This window comes from Embiotoca jacksoni, unplaced genomic scaffold (genome assembly GCF_022577435.1).
Source record: "Embiotoca jacksoni isolate LCO1_2020_lvr unplaced genomic scaffold, fEmbJac1.0.p SCAF_3, whole genome shotgun sequence".
In the NCBI taxonomy this organism is placed as follows: Eukaryota; Metazoa; Chordata; class Actinopteri; family Embiotocidae; genus Embiotoca; species Embiotoca jacksoni.
This window is the reverse complement of record NW_027185381.1, coordinates 17422436-17437811: the sequence shown is the minus strand read 5'-3', so window position 1 is coordinate 17437811 and position 15376 is coordinate 17422436. Positions and strand designations below refer to the sequence as shown.

Below are 15376 nucleotides of genomic sequence, written 5' to 3'. Positions count from 1 at the left end.
ATGTGCCATTAAAGCCCAGAGCTAGTGTTTGAGAGCCAGGGAATAAAAGTGAGGGTGTCAGGGAGAGGGGATGGACGGCATCGCCAGCCATATGGATGCAGAGAGACCAGTAGACACATTTATATAAGGGACAATAGATACACTGTGGTAGAAGCAAGACGAAACACACACATTCAGTGTACCAACGGCGTAGCCACAATACATATTCTGGATGTGCTCCATATGTGTATATGAAGTGCTGATTTGCTGATGGCTAAAAAAGATGATCCTTTAGGGGATACAGAAGACTAATTTGGAGCTTTGAATAAATCATGTGTTGCCAGAGTGAGCTTAGCACTAATTTTCTCTTCAGGAGAAGAGTGTTGAAACACGTCCTGAGGACTGTTAGTATTGTGCCGTGTTAACATCTCCATAGCATCAGGAGCTAACGCCCCGGTGTTGGAATTCAATTAGACACTGGGTGCAATGCTAAGCAGCTAGCACTGGGCAGCCACCGCAGGGAAAAGACAGGAGGATGGTGACGCGAGGGGAACGAGGAAGGTGTTTGTGTGTGCGTGTGCGTGCGTGCGTGCGCGTGTGCGTGTGTGCGTGTGTGTGTGTGTGTGTGTGTCTGTGCTGCGGGCGAGAGGAAGGCCCTGGGCTGCTGGCTGCGGTGATTCAGGGGAATACATTATATCACACTAACCTCCGGCTCATCACAAGTTCCTCTCTCAATCATGCTGTGAACACACAGTCACAACCTGAGGACAACAGTGGCTTTGAGGCTCACGCACAAACACACACATATACAGTGGTAACAACTTTACAACTAATTATGTTTGAATAAAACAACACAATTCAGGCTTAAACAGCCGAAACAACGGAGAGATCTAATTTTATATTAACATAAGTTGAAAAGAAGAGTGGGTTGATGTTTAGAGGTTTGGCTCCAGGGTGAAACTTTCTCCTCAAGCATCAGCTATTCTGTGGCTTAGAAGTAAAAAACACACATTTTAAAAAACAATCCAAATCTAAACACAGTAGTTCTGTGTTAACTTTGTGTATCTTCACAACTGCACAGAGTTAAATCTTTACTCCTTTTTGTTATTTCTAACACAGAACCAATTCTACTTGCTTCCTGTCTCTTTTCAGACAGGGCCTAATAATGGGCATACATCCTGTTCACATCCTCGCTGTCATTTATATTTTCTGGATGGAGGGATGACATCTGTGTCTATACTGGTGTAATGAGTCTCAAAATAGTTATATATATATATATTTATCCCAGGCAGTGAGGGATAGTGAAGCGTGTCAAACTTTGGATGGAGCAAATCCTGCTCACTGCAGAAATACAAAAGACCAACACAACTTCAGTGTTTTAGAAATGACAATTCAATGTGTGAATTGGAATACTACTTCAATTTCAGGGAATCAGGACACTGGTTTAATTTAAATGTATTATTGTTAACTTATTTGAGACATCAAGATATTATCTACCATATACTGGCTTTTTGCATGGTTACGTATACAGCCCATGTGTCCAGGCATGCATTTAAATATATGTTCTCTTTCCTCTTCGCTCTTACCACAGACACACACCTTGACGTGTCGGCGTGCGTGTGCGCATGTGTCCTTCCTCCTCTGCCGTGTCTACGAAAACCTGACCTGCCTGCTGTCAGCCACAGAGGCACCTTGCCTCTCTGCGCCCCCCTCCCTCCCTCCCTCCCGACTCACCCCATCACCACGAGGGGAAGACGATTCAGAGGGGGGAGGGATGACGGCGGATAACAGTGGGGGGAAGAAGGAAAAGTGTGGGTTGAAGTGGTGGGAGGTGCGAGGGGAGAGATGGCAGAGGCGTGGTGGGTGGGTGGGTGCGGGGGCTCCAAAGCTTCCTCTAATGTGCCCTCTCCCCTCCCCTGCCTGCGACCTCAGAGCTCCTGACAGCCAGAAAGTGCTGAAGCATGCAGGTGTCCTTACGCTGCAGCCACACGCACGTGAACGCAAACACGTGCTCCACACACACACACACACACACACACACACACACACACACACACACACACACAAGATCCTACCTTAGCAGCCTGCATTCTATCAATTTTAACTCCTTCACAACCTGCATCCACACTGTCAGTCAGGACAGTCACACATGAAAATGTTCATGTCGTCTCGTCGAGAGTAAAACAAGAGATGAGGATGAAGTGCATTGCAAAAGCAAAATAAGCATATGCTCGACAATGCTGAGCACATGAGGAAAGTAGAGTATACTGTCTGCTGCACAGTAAAATTAGCTGATGCTGATGCTATAGTTTCCTCTGTCCATGTTCTTGACTGTACAGGGTAAAACCTGAGGTGTCCAGAGAGTGTCCTGTCCTGCCTCTGTGCGTGTGTGTGTGTGTGTGTGTGTGTGTGTGTGCGTGTGTGTATGTGTGCGTGCGTGTGCGTGTGCGTGTGTGTGGGAGGGGGGTTAGCGTAGAGAGTTGTATTACAGTGGTGATGAGTCGCCTGGCTGCGAGGCTGATACCTCAGCAGCACCCAGCATTGACCAGGCCTTTAAATAAAGCCTTCGATCCTCCAGCAGCAGAGAAGGTCACCGCCTGCCTCTGGTTACCCTGCCTGTCTGTCTGCATCCACGGCCAAGAGCCCTCCTGCCATCCATTCCTCCCTTCCTCAACCCCTCCTGTCCTCTCACCCTGACGTGTATGTCTGCATTCAAATCCATGTGCCTTCCTTTCCTCAAACCCCCGGTTCCTGCCGTACCTTTGCCTCGATTGTTTCCATCCGTCCTTCCTCCTCTACTGGTCTTTATCGCCTCATCCCGCTCTCGGTTTTCTTACTGCCAATGTCAGAATACGAAAAACTAGGCCTCACTTTCCCTCCTCGCTCACTCCATCAATCCCACCATCCATCCATCTGCGTGTCAGCCAGAAATAAAAAATAATGTACAGTGTTCATCTCCGCAGAGAGAGCAGAGAGGACGAAGGAAGTCAGGGGGTCAGGACAGAGGTCAAAGGTTTTGGCCTCATCCCATGAGCACTGTGCATGTCACCCCCCTGTCATTCCGGCAGCACTGTCAGAACCCCAAACAGAGTGATGCAAAACACTGCACACATTCATGTTGAGAGAGCGAGAGAAGAAGGCGTTTGGTTGTCATAGAATTAAATGTGAAGTGAGAAAAAAATATACCGTCCTGGGTGTCTACTGTCCAAACGAGATTCCTTATTGAATGAAATCAAAGAAAGAAGAGGTCTGTGATTTTGATTTCTCTCAGAAGAAAGACAAAATAATCTCATGTTGTTTTACACATTTTACAAATGTTTTTGAGATTTAGACAAATATTGATGATCAACTCATTGATTAGGCAAAGTAAATGTACATTTTACATTGACTGTCAAGATTTCTAATTTACTGACAATCATCAAGTAAAGTATACAGCAGTTCTGTCTATTTTAGATCTATTGTAGTGTATCCTAAATATTTAGTTTTGATGCAGCCCTTCTTTTAAAAAAAAAATATATATATATATTTTGTGTTTTTTGTGTATAAACCTGAATCAAAGTGAAGGGGATTGGTGCTGAGTCATTTGTGTATGAATGCAGAGTTTTGAAAATAAAAATATAGTAAATAAAACACTCTAACAGTGTGATTACTAAAAATAACTAAACGCTGTATTAATAAAAGCTCAGCGTGAGCATGCTTTATGTTTTGATGAACCTGCAGCAGACGTGAAATTTATATCGCCAGACTTTTGCAACACTAAAACTTTTGAATGCAAATGTATACTTTAATTTACTTTAATCTGAATTTTAAATATTATAAAAGAGAAAATATAATAAATGAATTTGTGTTGAGGGATATCAATTGATGAAGAGGACGAGTTACCTCAAACTTCAGGGTGGCGGGACCGAGAGGTCACAGCTCTTTATCACAGATGGAGGAATTTTCTCGACGTCCTGCAAAGAAAAAAAACAGGAAAAAAGTATAAAACACAAGGTGGTCCAACAATAGTGAAACACAGCTGTAATCATAACATACTTTCAACTTTGTGGTTGTTTGTGTCCAAATATGGACATGTATTTAAAGAGAAATGACAAAGAGAGCAAAGATAAAGTAATGAATTACTTGGAGAGAGGGTAATTTAAGTCCTTTTAGAAAACCTATAAAACTCTGACTGAATAATAAATGTATGGTATTCAGGGATTTTTCCTAAAACTGACCTATGAGTTTAATGCTATCAAGCAATTTCTAACTATAACAATTAAATGTTTTAATTCAATTTAGACATTTAAAACAATTCAGAATATTTAAATATTAAGTAAGCAGAGTTTAAGATAAAAAGAAAAGCATCACTAAATACAAACAAACAGAACAAAAGGAAAATTGTATCAAATAATCTGATGTTTCAAAAAAATCAGATATCAGCAATTACATTTCAATGGAAAGTTTAGATGTGTTTGGTAATTTGGCTGGTATTCGGAAGGCCATATTATACATATCATTATCCAAGATATGCGTACAAATGCATATTAATGCATCGAACCAACGCACGTACAAACACACACACACACACACACACACAGCAGGTTTTTTTTTTCAAAAGCTGAATGAAATAAAGCTGGGATCATTACAATATTGTTTGGTAATAAATCATCATTTCATAATTATCTACTGTTTATAAAAAAAATAATCAAAATTTAAGTGCATCTTTTCAAATAATGAATTAGACTATAGTTATACACTATAAATTATAAAATCCAACATTAGGTCAATCAGTTTGTGAGGTCCATATCTACATGTTTACATTCATTTGGGTGTATGCATGTCTGAGAGGAGGCTTTTCACACACATGAGCACATGCACACAGCACACATGAAAACATTATATGAACATATGCCAGGGACAACTGTGGATAAGGAAACCTCGTTTAAAAAAAAAAAGTAATGAATCATCCTAAAAAAAACCTTTTTGCTGGGCTTTAGGAGCGAGAAATGAGGCAAAGGAGTGTGACAAAGTACATTAATGCCCCCTCAATCCATCTTTAAGCAACAATGAGAACCATTCATTTCCCTGTAATCCGATTCACACTGGCGCCAAATGGACTCTGACCCATTCAGCTACATAGGAGCTCCCAGTGACAGACCTACAGCACAGAGAACTGCTGTCACCTGAAAATGCACCGAAACTTCAACATGGACAGACTCCCAGACGTATAGCAGCAACGCTCTGCTTAGAATTTATAGTTTCAGCCCCACAGAAATGATTCTGCACATAATTACATGCACCTATTGGTGAGCTTGATCAACACAACCAGACACACTTAGACACGTATGCATATTGTCAGACATACATACTTGGGTGAACACACTTGTCTATTTTGTGTGCTAACGCAAACAAACACACACTGAGACACACACACACAAACGCACACAGGGCTTCATACAGGGGAAGTGAGGTCCATGTGCCGAGGGCCGTTACATGGCAGCAGTGTGTGGGGTCAAGGCCTTTCCCAGGTACAAATGAAAGGAAGAGGAAAGACTTTGGAAGAGCTGAACAACACTGTCGGTCACCTTGCCTGGCTAAGAGATCAATGTCTGTTTGACTGACTGAGAGAGAGAGAGAGAGAGAGAGAGAGAGAGAGAGAGAGAGAGAGAGAGAGAGAGAGAGAGAGAGAGAGAGAGAGAGGCTGCAGTAGAAGGGTAAATCACCTCTCGCTTCATTGAGATGCAGGTAAAACACACAGGGGTCGGGCTCGGCTCCAGCTCCACCCTGCATAACACAAACTGGATGCACGGCCAGACTTAACACACACACACACACACACACACACACACACACGCACACACGCACACACGCACACACGCACACACGCACACACGCACGCACGCACACACACACACACACAGACGCATAATGCACTCAGTTGTCAAACACCCCCCCCACCACCACGTTCGCTGCGGTCCAAAACACACCACTCCACTGACTCTGTGCCCTGAAACTCAACTCACTGTTGAAAAGGCTGTTGAAAACATCGACACAGCCTCGGTTATGTTTATCAGTGAGTCAGAATATTGTGAGCCCATATAATTAAATCATAATTAGCTTTCATCTATTGCCCTTTAGTTATGCATTCTGAAGGCAGCTTCTTACAGAAGCAAATGCAAATGTGGTCTGGTGTCTGTATGCACATTCTTTTACAGCTGTACATTTACAGCAATCTCAATTCATCACAAGACGATAGATTCACATTCAGACACTCACATTTCCTTCACTCTACTTGTATTTACTGGGAGAAATCGCCATGTAAAGCCAATAAGATACACACAGATGCAGCAGCTCAAACCTTCTTTACAGCTGCAGCATTCTTCCCACATGCACAGCCGTGACAGGACGGGACAAGTTAAATTATTAGGGTTTCAAATAAATGACATAACTCAGGACACTGCGAAAGAGTGAGGGAGGGAGGGAAGCTCTGGCACTGCAGGTCTTGATGATGGACGGACCACAGAGGAACATAAATGCAGCTGATTTAAATCACTTTAAATGTAAATGTTTATCGCGTGGAGTGATGCAGATGCGGATTGAGTGGAAGAGATTGAAATTGTTTCCTCTTTTGAATGCGAATATGTTTTTAACCCTTTGGGTGATCGTCGAGGCGAAGGGAGATTTCAGAGGGAATAACGGGAAATGAAGGAACACAAGGAAAACTGGTGTGTTACAAAAGCAGATTTGTGACTTGTATTGGTACAAAACATTTTTTGTAACATGACACAAATTCTCTTTTGTTCAACAATAGCACAAAGCTCTTGATGAAATGACAACATAGTGGAATATATATAGGTAATAGTACTATTTCCGGGGATGTTTTGAGAAATTAATTGTTTATTTACTGATCAAGTAATTATGAAAAACAAACAGTTTGATCTATAACAAATAAAATTGTAAAGAACCCCAAGAAAGACTTAAACTTTGATGAAATAAATCAATATAAAACTATAATTTTTCTGTGCTATGTGAGATGAAATTATTCGTTTTAGACATATTAATTCAGATTTTAAGATTGAGATTACGAATGTCTCGATGACATGATAAAATGACTCATTCCTGCAGATTTAATATACTCAGTTTGAACATATGTATATACACCCTTCCACCAGAAGGTCATATAAAAGACAATGGTTATTGAGCACTCACACAAATAGACACTAAACAGTGCGCACATCCTTTGTCCTTTTAATTCTGAGACATTAAAGCCAAGTACATGAAGATGATTCAAATGTCAATACTGATAAATTTCAAAGTGATTTCCCATAGTTGACCTGAAAGAGAGAGTCCAATATTGTGACAGCAGACAACTACATTATCTTTAATAACCTAATCATTAGACAGACGGCAAATGATCACGGTGCAGGGGTCAATATACGGGGCCAGAGAATAGAATTACAGTTCATACTGATACGATTAATAATGTGGTGTCTGTATGTGCACACATTTTCATGCTGAAAGAGAGGAAGCACAAGACAGCGGAGAAAGAGTGAATCTGGCAGAGTGCTGAGAAATGAGGAGGAAGCCCTGAACTGTTGTTTCCTGTGCCTTCTGTCCTCCTTCAACACAGGAAGTGAATCAGTGCTACTGAATCCTCTTGCCCCTTGGTGTGTCTAGTAGTCAAAACACACACAGAGAGACACACAAGCAGAACACATCCCACACAATTTCCATAGCCCTACAATGATCAGCAATTTTGCACTTTATCCTTCTTACACATTGACTACCAGAGCACCAACACTGGAAACCTACGAACTGTTACACACGGCAGACCTCCTGTCTGTCACAAGACAGATTCAGAAAACTGTTGATGTACAAATTAAGTTCCAGGTAAGACTGTCCCGGGCAAAACGAACTAATCCTATCGGCCTCACAGAAGAAAGAGGTGACATGAAAGAACTATAGTATCTCTAGTTCTAGGTTATAACACAAATGTAATTAAATAGCACACTATATTGACCTAATCAGATAGGAGGGCCATAAATTAGTGGACACATGCTCACTAAAAGGCCCTCTCCTCTCAATAGGATGCATCTCTGATCGTTTATCATCTGAAAGGAGCAGGAAGGCAGCCAGCATCTCTCGCTCTCTCTCCTCTCTTCCTTCTGTGATGCTCTCTCTCTGTCTCTCACTCACTTTTAATCACAGAGAAAATCATTCCTTCAGGCATGAGAGGCCCATGCTCTCCCATCTTGTCCCTCAGTCTGGGCTTCCATGGGAGCCAGAGGTGACAGAGTGTGTGACTCGGTTGTTCAGGTGAGACACAGAGTCAGTCTTTGTCCTCAGCTCTGTATTCAAACCCCTCACCACTGTGCTGCATTTTAAAGTTTCAATGAGATACACACATTTAAGAAAAAACGTGCCTCCTGCTGTGTGTGCACACACACGCACCAGCACAGATATTTGGAGCAGCATGCATTGTGGAGGCAGTGACCTTGTATTGCAGCTCAGCTCAGACTCTGTGCAGCTTTTATGCTCTTTGAGGCACAGAGTTCATCAAGAGGAAAAAGTCTTTGCAGGCCAGATTCAGTGGACAGGTTTAAGGCTGCTGGATCTGTCAGTCGCTACAAAACCAAATTACTTCGAGTGCCTCCTGCAGCTTTTATTCAGTGATTTCAGCATCTGTACACCAGAAGTCAGATAAAGGATCTTTACAGTGAAGCGAAGAGGGTGGATTATCACAATGACTCGCATGCCATAATGTTGCCGAAATTTAGTTTTTTAAATACATTTGGCATAATTTTGTCTAACAAGAAACAAAGCAATAGATCATATCGTCACAATATTTTAAAATTTTGTAACTTCATAAAAATATTTCCCGACACTGCGAATTTGTTGAAGAATGTCAAAGAGCACGCGTTTAAAATTAGGCGTGTTAGTGTGAAATCGATTTGCCTAATTTTGTCCCCACAGAGAATTGCGTCACGGAGAGCTTTGTCTGTGTCCAATTTTAAATGACGCCTTCCACAGACAACATTCAACAAGTGCACGTCTAACCGAGTAAAAAGTGCAAGTTTACTCTAAAATCAATCATTAACCCAGCCTTCTAGGATCGACCTGCAGCTCAAATGTCAGACTATGGGGAGGGGATTATATTAGTCTCGAAATTTTGAGCTTTGCGGTCTAATTTTCCGCACGATTTTTAAAGAGCATTTGAAGCCTTTCTCTTAAATTGGCGCAACAGGTGCAGGCCGTCATTTTTATTTCTAGAGAAGCAAAAGTCATGAAAAGAAAAAGGAAATTCATAAAATGAGTCGCCGAAATAATTTGCTGTGAATTCTCAGGAGTAAAACACAATAATGAAAACGAGTCTGCGCTGATCTTGGAGCTGTTATAATTACGAGCCTTGTGCACAACATCTGCATCGCGCTTCAGCGTAAACTTCATGTTGACGAACAGATGTTTGTCATTAATATGACATTTGTATTTTGCATGTTCTGCCTCTATTTACATTTCAGTTTCAATCGAGAGGAAGATTAAAAGACTCAGAGTGTGTTGAGTCGCCTCAAAGACAGTGACAAACAACATGCAAAACTGAACAGAAAAAAAAAAAAAAAAAAAAAAAAAAAAACGTTATTTCAGGAGCAGAATTTTTTTTCCATTCATGAAGGTTTATTGATGAATGGTGGATTTATTAAATTCATTATTTTTTTTTAAGTATGAACAGAACGTGTGCCTGATAACTGTCCTGTTCAGACAATACATTTTACTGAATAGAAATCCAGGGCATCACAAAAGATGAATTTGCTGCATGATGCTTTACTTAATTATTCTACAACACTGGGAGAACATTAAACTTCAAATTTAAAACAGTTCACAGTTTATTTACCTAATAAGACCCATAGGGTTCTGTAGGTAAACTTAATGAAGTTCCTTGAATGAAAGGAAAAAAAACATTCAGAACGAACTTCTGAAAGAACAGATCATTTGTTGCCACACTTTTGCGTGACAAAGCAACCTATCCCTCAGTTGTTCCGGACATGCATCGTAATCTGCTTCTGCTCAGTTCAAAGTATTTCATCTTCAGCTCCACTTGTTGATCGCGATAACCTATTTAGTCTGTGCATTTGACAGGAAATGTATAATTATTTCAAGTAAATACTCCGATGCTGCTCACCTTGATCTGTTGTCTGATAGTATAAATCAATACTGAAATTGCTTTACACAAAATTATTTTTCCCACATGGCTCCAAAAGAAGCCTTAAAAAACGTCGCAGGGGTTCATGGTGACGGTGAACTTTATGAAAGCAAAGTGCACTCGTAAAACAAATTCCCAAAAAGCGATGAAGCTGAACAATGCAGTCATGGTATAATACAATCATTATACACAAGTTCATAAAAAAAGAAAAAAAAAAAAAAAAAAAAAAAGAAGTAAAAACACAATCCGTACATGACCAGCATGTATGGCTTCACATAACTGACAGATATGTTGGACATCAATTTCCAAACTTCTGCTGCAGTTTGGATATTTTTCACAAGACAGAATGAACGATATGAAAATGAGATAATTTATGTGAAAATGAATTGCCTTTAAACAAAAATTAAAAGTGAATTCACATCAAATATAGTTGCTGAGCTTTTTTTTTTTTTTAAGTTAAAAAAACTAATTTTGGGTGAAGGGAACAGGATGCATGAAGCGCAGAAAGAGATAAGAGCCGACCTATGCAGTAAGATGGCAATAAGGTTTATGCAGTGTGTCTGAAGACAAACATCACGAAGTGGAAAGAAATCCTGTAAAATATTTGTGGAAACTATATTCCTATTCAGAGTCCTTCAACAGCCTGTTTATGTGTTCTGCAAAAGTGATAAAACACAAATCAAACAAAGCCCGCACTCTGAAACAAAATACTTTTGAAATTACAAAAAAGTGGGAATCTGTTTTAGTCCTTAACTAACACAGCTTTAACAAAACAGCTTCAACAAAAGCCCGCACAACCCTATTTTTTTTTAGCTGCGCGCAAACTTCAAGTTTTTTTTCTCTCTCTTTGTGAGGTTCGCTTATTAAAACTTTTCAGCGCCGAGACTCACATGAAAAACTCCGGGGATGAAGGGTTGTTATCGCTGCTGGATCCTCCGTTTTCTCTGAAGCCAGTGCTGATCAGCTTCTCGTATTTCTCCTTGTAGGCGTCCCTCTCCCTGGCCAGCCGGGAGATCTCCTGCTTGAGGTGGTCCACCTGCTGTATGAGTTGCGTCTTCTCTCCCTCCAGGACGTGCCGCTGCTGGACCCGCTTGTACCGACAGGACTGGGCATAGCCTCTGTTCTTTAGCGTCCTCCTCTTCTGTTTCAGACGGATCACCTCTTCCTTGCTGACCCCTCGGAGCTGCCGGTTCAATTCCCGCACTGACATGGTCACCAGCTGCTCGTCCGAGAACCGATCTTCCAAGCGCAGGTGCTGGTGGTTTCCCCCCGCGCCGCCGCCGGACTGAGACCCGGAGGAGGGATGGTGTGCTCCTGCGTGGTGGTGGTGGTGATGGTGGTGGTGGTGGTGGGGTGTCCCGTTCTGAGCTGCGGCTGCGGCAATAACTGCGGACACCACGGCGGCCGCTGATCCCATCTCCTCCCCGGCCATGGCGCCCCCTGCACCGGCTGCGCCGCCGAACTGCTGCCCTCTGGAATAGCCATCGAAGGTCTGGAGCTGGTGACTGCTGCTGATCAGCGCCTCTACGGCGTCCTCCGGGCTAAAGCCCAGAGCTTCGGGGTTCAACTGCTGTTGGTACCCGGTCATCCAGTAGAAATCCTCCAAGTGCGCCTTCTGTTCGCTCCCTGATCCCGGACTGGGCGCCGAGAAGCTTGGAGAGGGGGGAACCGAGCTGCAAGGCGTGCTCATCGGGGTGGAAGACAGGGATCCCCCGGCGACCAGGCGGCTGCACTGGTTGATGCTGCGATCGGGCTCCACCGGCTCCTTTTTCACTTCAAACTTCATCAGATCGAAGTCATTAACATATTCCATGGCCAGGGGACTGGTGGGCAGGTCGGAGTTGCTCATTGCCAGCTCTGATGCCATCCTCTTGCTGTTGACAGTCCTCCAAAGGGGGTGAGGAGCACCTGTCAAAGTGGGCTGCTGAGACACGCACTGAGCCAGCTTGATTTATTTATTTATTTTCTTCAAAACCAGAGAAAAAGTGAATTTTCTTGCACTAATTGCGCAGCGCAGGTTTTGGTTTTGTGAGTCGATAAGTTTTTTTTTTCTTCAGTCTGTGTTGCACAGACGCATTGGAGCAGCGCTGTTTCCTCCCTCTCTCCCAGCGTGCGGGTGTCTGAGCGCCGCTCTCTCTGTTTCTACCGTTTAACACTTCATGGCTCCTTTTAGGATTAGTGCGCCAATTTGAGGAGGTTCACGTACGTGTCCCGGGCAAGTAGTTGCCTTGTGGAGAATGGGAAAAAAAAAAACTCCACCCAAGGATTGATAGATTTTTTTTTTTTTCGAAGGGATCAGTCAGCCGACGAGTTAAAAAGCATTGCTTAGTTTTATAGGCGCCCTGACGTCAGGACTGAAATATGAAATTGACTGAGACTCAGCCAATGAGCAGCCCAGTCCGGGGACATAATTAGCATAATGGTATAGAAACCAAAGTTTTCTGAACTGTCAAAGCCCTTCAGCAGATTGACACGAGACAATATTCATCCGTTTGCCACTTTGCATGCGGAAAAGAAAGCAAGTAAGCAAAAGAAAAACAGATTTCACGGACGACACGAAGATATGAGATGGTAAATATAACCGACATGTCTTTTTTTTTAAATATTAACAAGTGGTAATGATTTTAACGTAATTGATTTTTTTTCCCCATTATAACCACCTAAAATATATATTTAAATTGAATTATGTCCGATTCGTCCACATGTTTTTTTGTCTAAGCATCGTCTGATTAGTCAGACTTTGTTAATCCTGCCCACATTCATGTGTACATACAGACTTTTTCACCACAGTATGTCATTAATTTCATTTAAAAAAAACGTGTTAATTACTGAGTCAATCTCTAACTCGTCCCAAAACGTGTTGTCTCTCCCTCAAAATATAAGTCAATAGTATTATAATGTATTAACATGCATTTTAATTATTGTCACTGAGTGACAGATACATTGTTTATACACCTCATATAATCGCAGAAATAGATGATTACAGATAAAGAGGCTCGTTGAGTGAGGAAGGCGAAACGTGTTTGAAAAGAGCACAGCGTGGGTCTGGCTGAGTTACATTGTTTGGAAACCCAATGTCGCCACCTTTCGGTATAAAATAAAACTTCTTGTGGCTCTTCCAAGGCACTGTAGACCCATTTTCTTGCACGTGCCCCGTGATAATATAATACATTAAACGCAAGTCCTTGGCAACACAACATCTTTTTTTTTTCTAACGTAATAGTCAGCAGTGACAACATCTTCATCTGTGTCCTCCTGGAGTCTATAGTCTCAATCCCATGTAATGATCACAGCATTGTCTCTCTCTCTCTCTCTATCTGTGTGTCTCTCTGTCTCTCTCCTGGAGCACAGTCCTCAGGAGTGGTGGCACATAAGAACAAACAATAAGGAGGGCTATACACACAGGACCAGAGAGTAAATAAGAGCACTCTCCCTGGAACATGTCACACGGGGAAGCTTCAGAAAACTACAAAGCCGCCAGCAGATAATCCAACTCCCTGGTGCCCCAACACAAGTAAATATTCTCTTGGTCCCTGTGACTGTTCATGGGGACTTAACGTTAAACAGGGAGGATAAACATTGTGTTTTATTCATTAGAACGCACAACAGAGGCTCGTCTGATGCTTTTGAATAAATATTAGCCAGATGAGATGTCTCATCTGATGCTACTACATGTTGTTGCTGTTGTAAGACTGGCTGAATGATATGTGAAATGAACTTTAAAGGAACAGCAATAAACATTTAAAAAAAAAAATATTTTCAATGGTACTGCTTTTTAACCAATTTAATGACATTATGCTTTCTCACTGCTTTATAGTTTAAAGATAGAAATGATGTTACTGAGGGACAGTGAATAAAAATGATACATTTGTATGCAAAATGACATTTTTATGGCTGTAAAGTTGACAAATTAAGCCCCAAATCCTCAAAATGATCATTTCTTTGTTTTATGTTTTGATAATTTGGATTTGTTTCTCTGATGCTACACTTTGTTAGTGGTTTTTCTTCATGCATTGTTACAGACAGCAGTTAAACTTACACGTGTCTGATCCATGGTTGATGCAACAGTGGACACAAGGTGCAGTGTGAGCTCTGTGTTTGTCAGAACTCTTAAACCAGGATTTATCAGCCTGGAGTCTCAAGGGTTAACAAGCAGGAGTCCAGAGCCAATGCATCAACTGTGTTACTGAGGGCTAATAGTCCTGTATGCACCTCATTCTGTCTCCCTTTGGAGTTTCATGTAGGCAGCTCCCTGCCATGAAGTTTACTACTGTCTTTATTATATCGGGTATGATTTTTTTTTCCCCTTGCACTATACAAGGGGTGCACTTAGGCATATATCATAAAATAAGCTTAATGCAGGAGGTGGCCCACTCACACAATGTTAGTACAGAGTAAAGTTAAGATCATTTGCACACCAGTGTTACAGTATATTGTAATGGCATACGTAAGTATATTATTAAAAAAACAAAACTACACACTTACATGAGAACTACAAAATCAACACCAGTTAGAGTTGTTACTCCAAATAAATGAAATGCAGATAAAAAAAAAAGTTACATTCTGAGTGGAATGACATGTTTCCTTGAAGTCAACATTCAGGGTGTGTCTACCTACTAGGAGAATAACAAGCTAAAACTAATCTTCAACAGCTCTGCATTTGAAAATGAAAACGTCTAACTCTTTGTGGCTGACTGACTCTTTTGTTAAACTGTTGTGTTACAAATGACAATGTTGTGGCCTTGCGTATACAAAACACCTTTGTGTTATTAGTCTGTCCCCTGCACTTGGAGCCTGGCTACAGTACCTGTAAATGAGATACTGTATGACCTTTCAGAGTTTAACCCCAGGAGAACACTGCTGCATCCTGGGTAAAGGATAACCAGTGCTTCGGGACTTCCCTTTGATTTACTGGTACACTGACTTTACTAATTGTTACATCTATTAAAAACATCCTCATTACAGTATGACTTATGTGCCTGTTGCAACAGACCTCACTTTTTTTTCATTTTTTTTTTCAGCATGCTAACCTTTTGTCTGCCTCTGAGGTTGAAGTTGCACAGGATGTGCATGATGTTTGTGTTGTTACCCGTGTTGTAGTGGAAATGCTTTGCTTACAGGTTTGTTCAGCAGTATCTATTTGTGGAACAAGGGACAACTTGTGATGTCTCTTGAATAAATAGCATGCAAGAATACAATTTATACAAGAAAAATGTG

The 15376-nt window shown here is 41.6% G+C and overlaps 1 protein-coding gene across 2 annotated transcripts in view; it reads right to left on the bottom strand.

Annotated features, from left to right (window-relative positions):
- Positions 1 to 12368, bottom strand: part of LOC138206030 (transcription factor Maf-like) — a 44464-nt gene extending 32096 nt beyond the window's left edge. The window contains exons 1-2 of one of the 2 annotated variants that reach the window (XR_011178910.1): positions 11050 to 12368; positions 3862 to 3932 (exon numbers count right to left, since the gene is read on the bottom strand). Coding sequence is in view for 1 of the 2 variants with exons in the window: in XM_069162476.1 (XP_069018577.1) it covers positions 3905 to 3932; positions 11050 to 12026 (1005 nt within the window). In the remaining variant the exon portion in view is untranslated. The remainder of the gene's footprint in view (positions 1 to 3861; positions 3933 to 11049) is intronic. The other variant, XM_069162476.1, reaches the window with a different exon arrangement.
- Positions 12369 to 15376: the final 3008 nt, after the last annotated feature.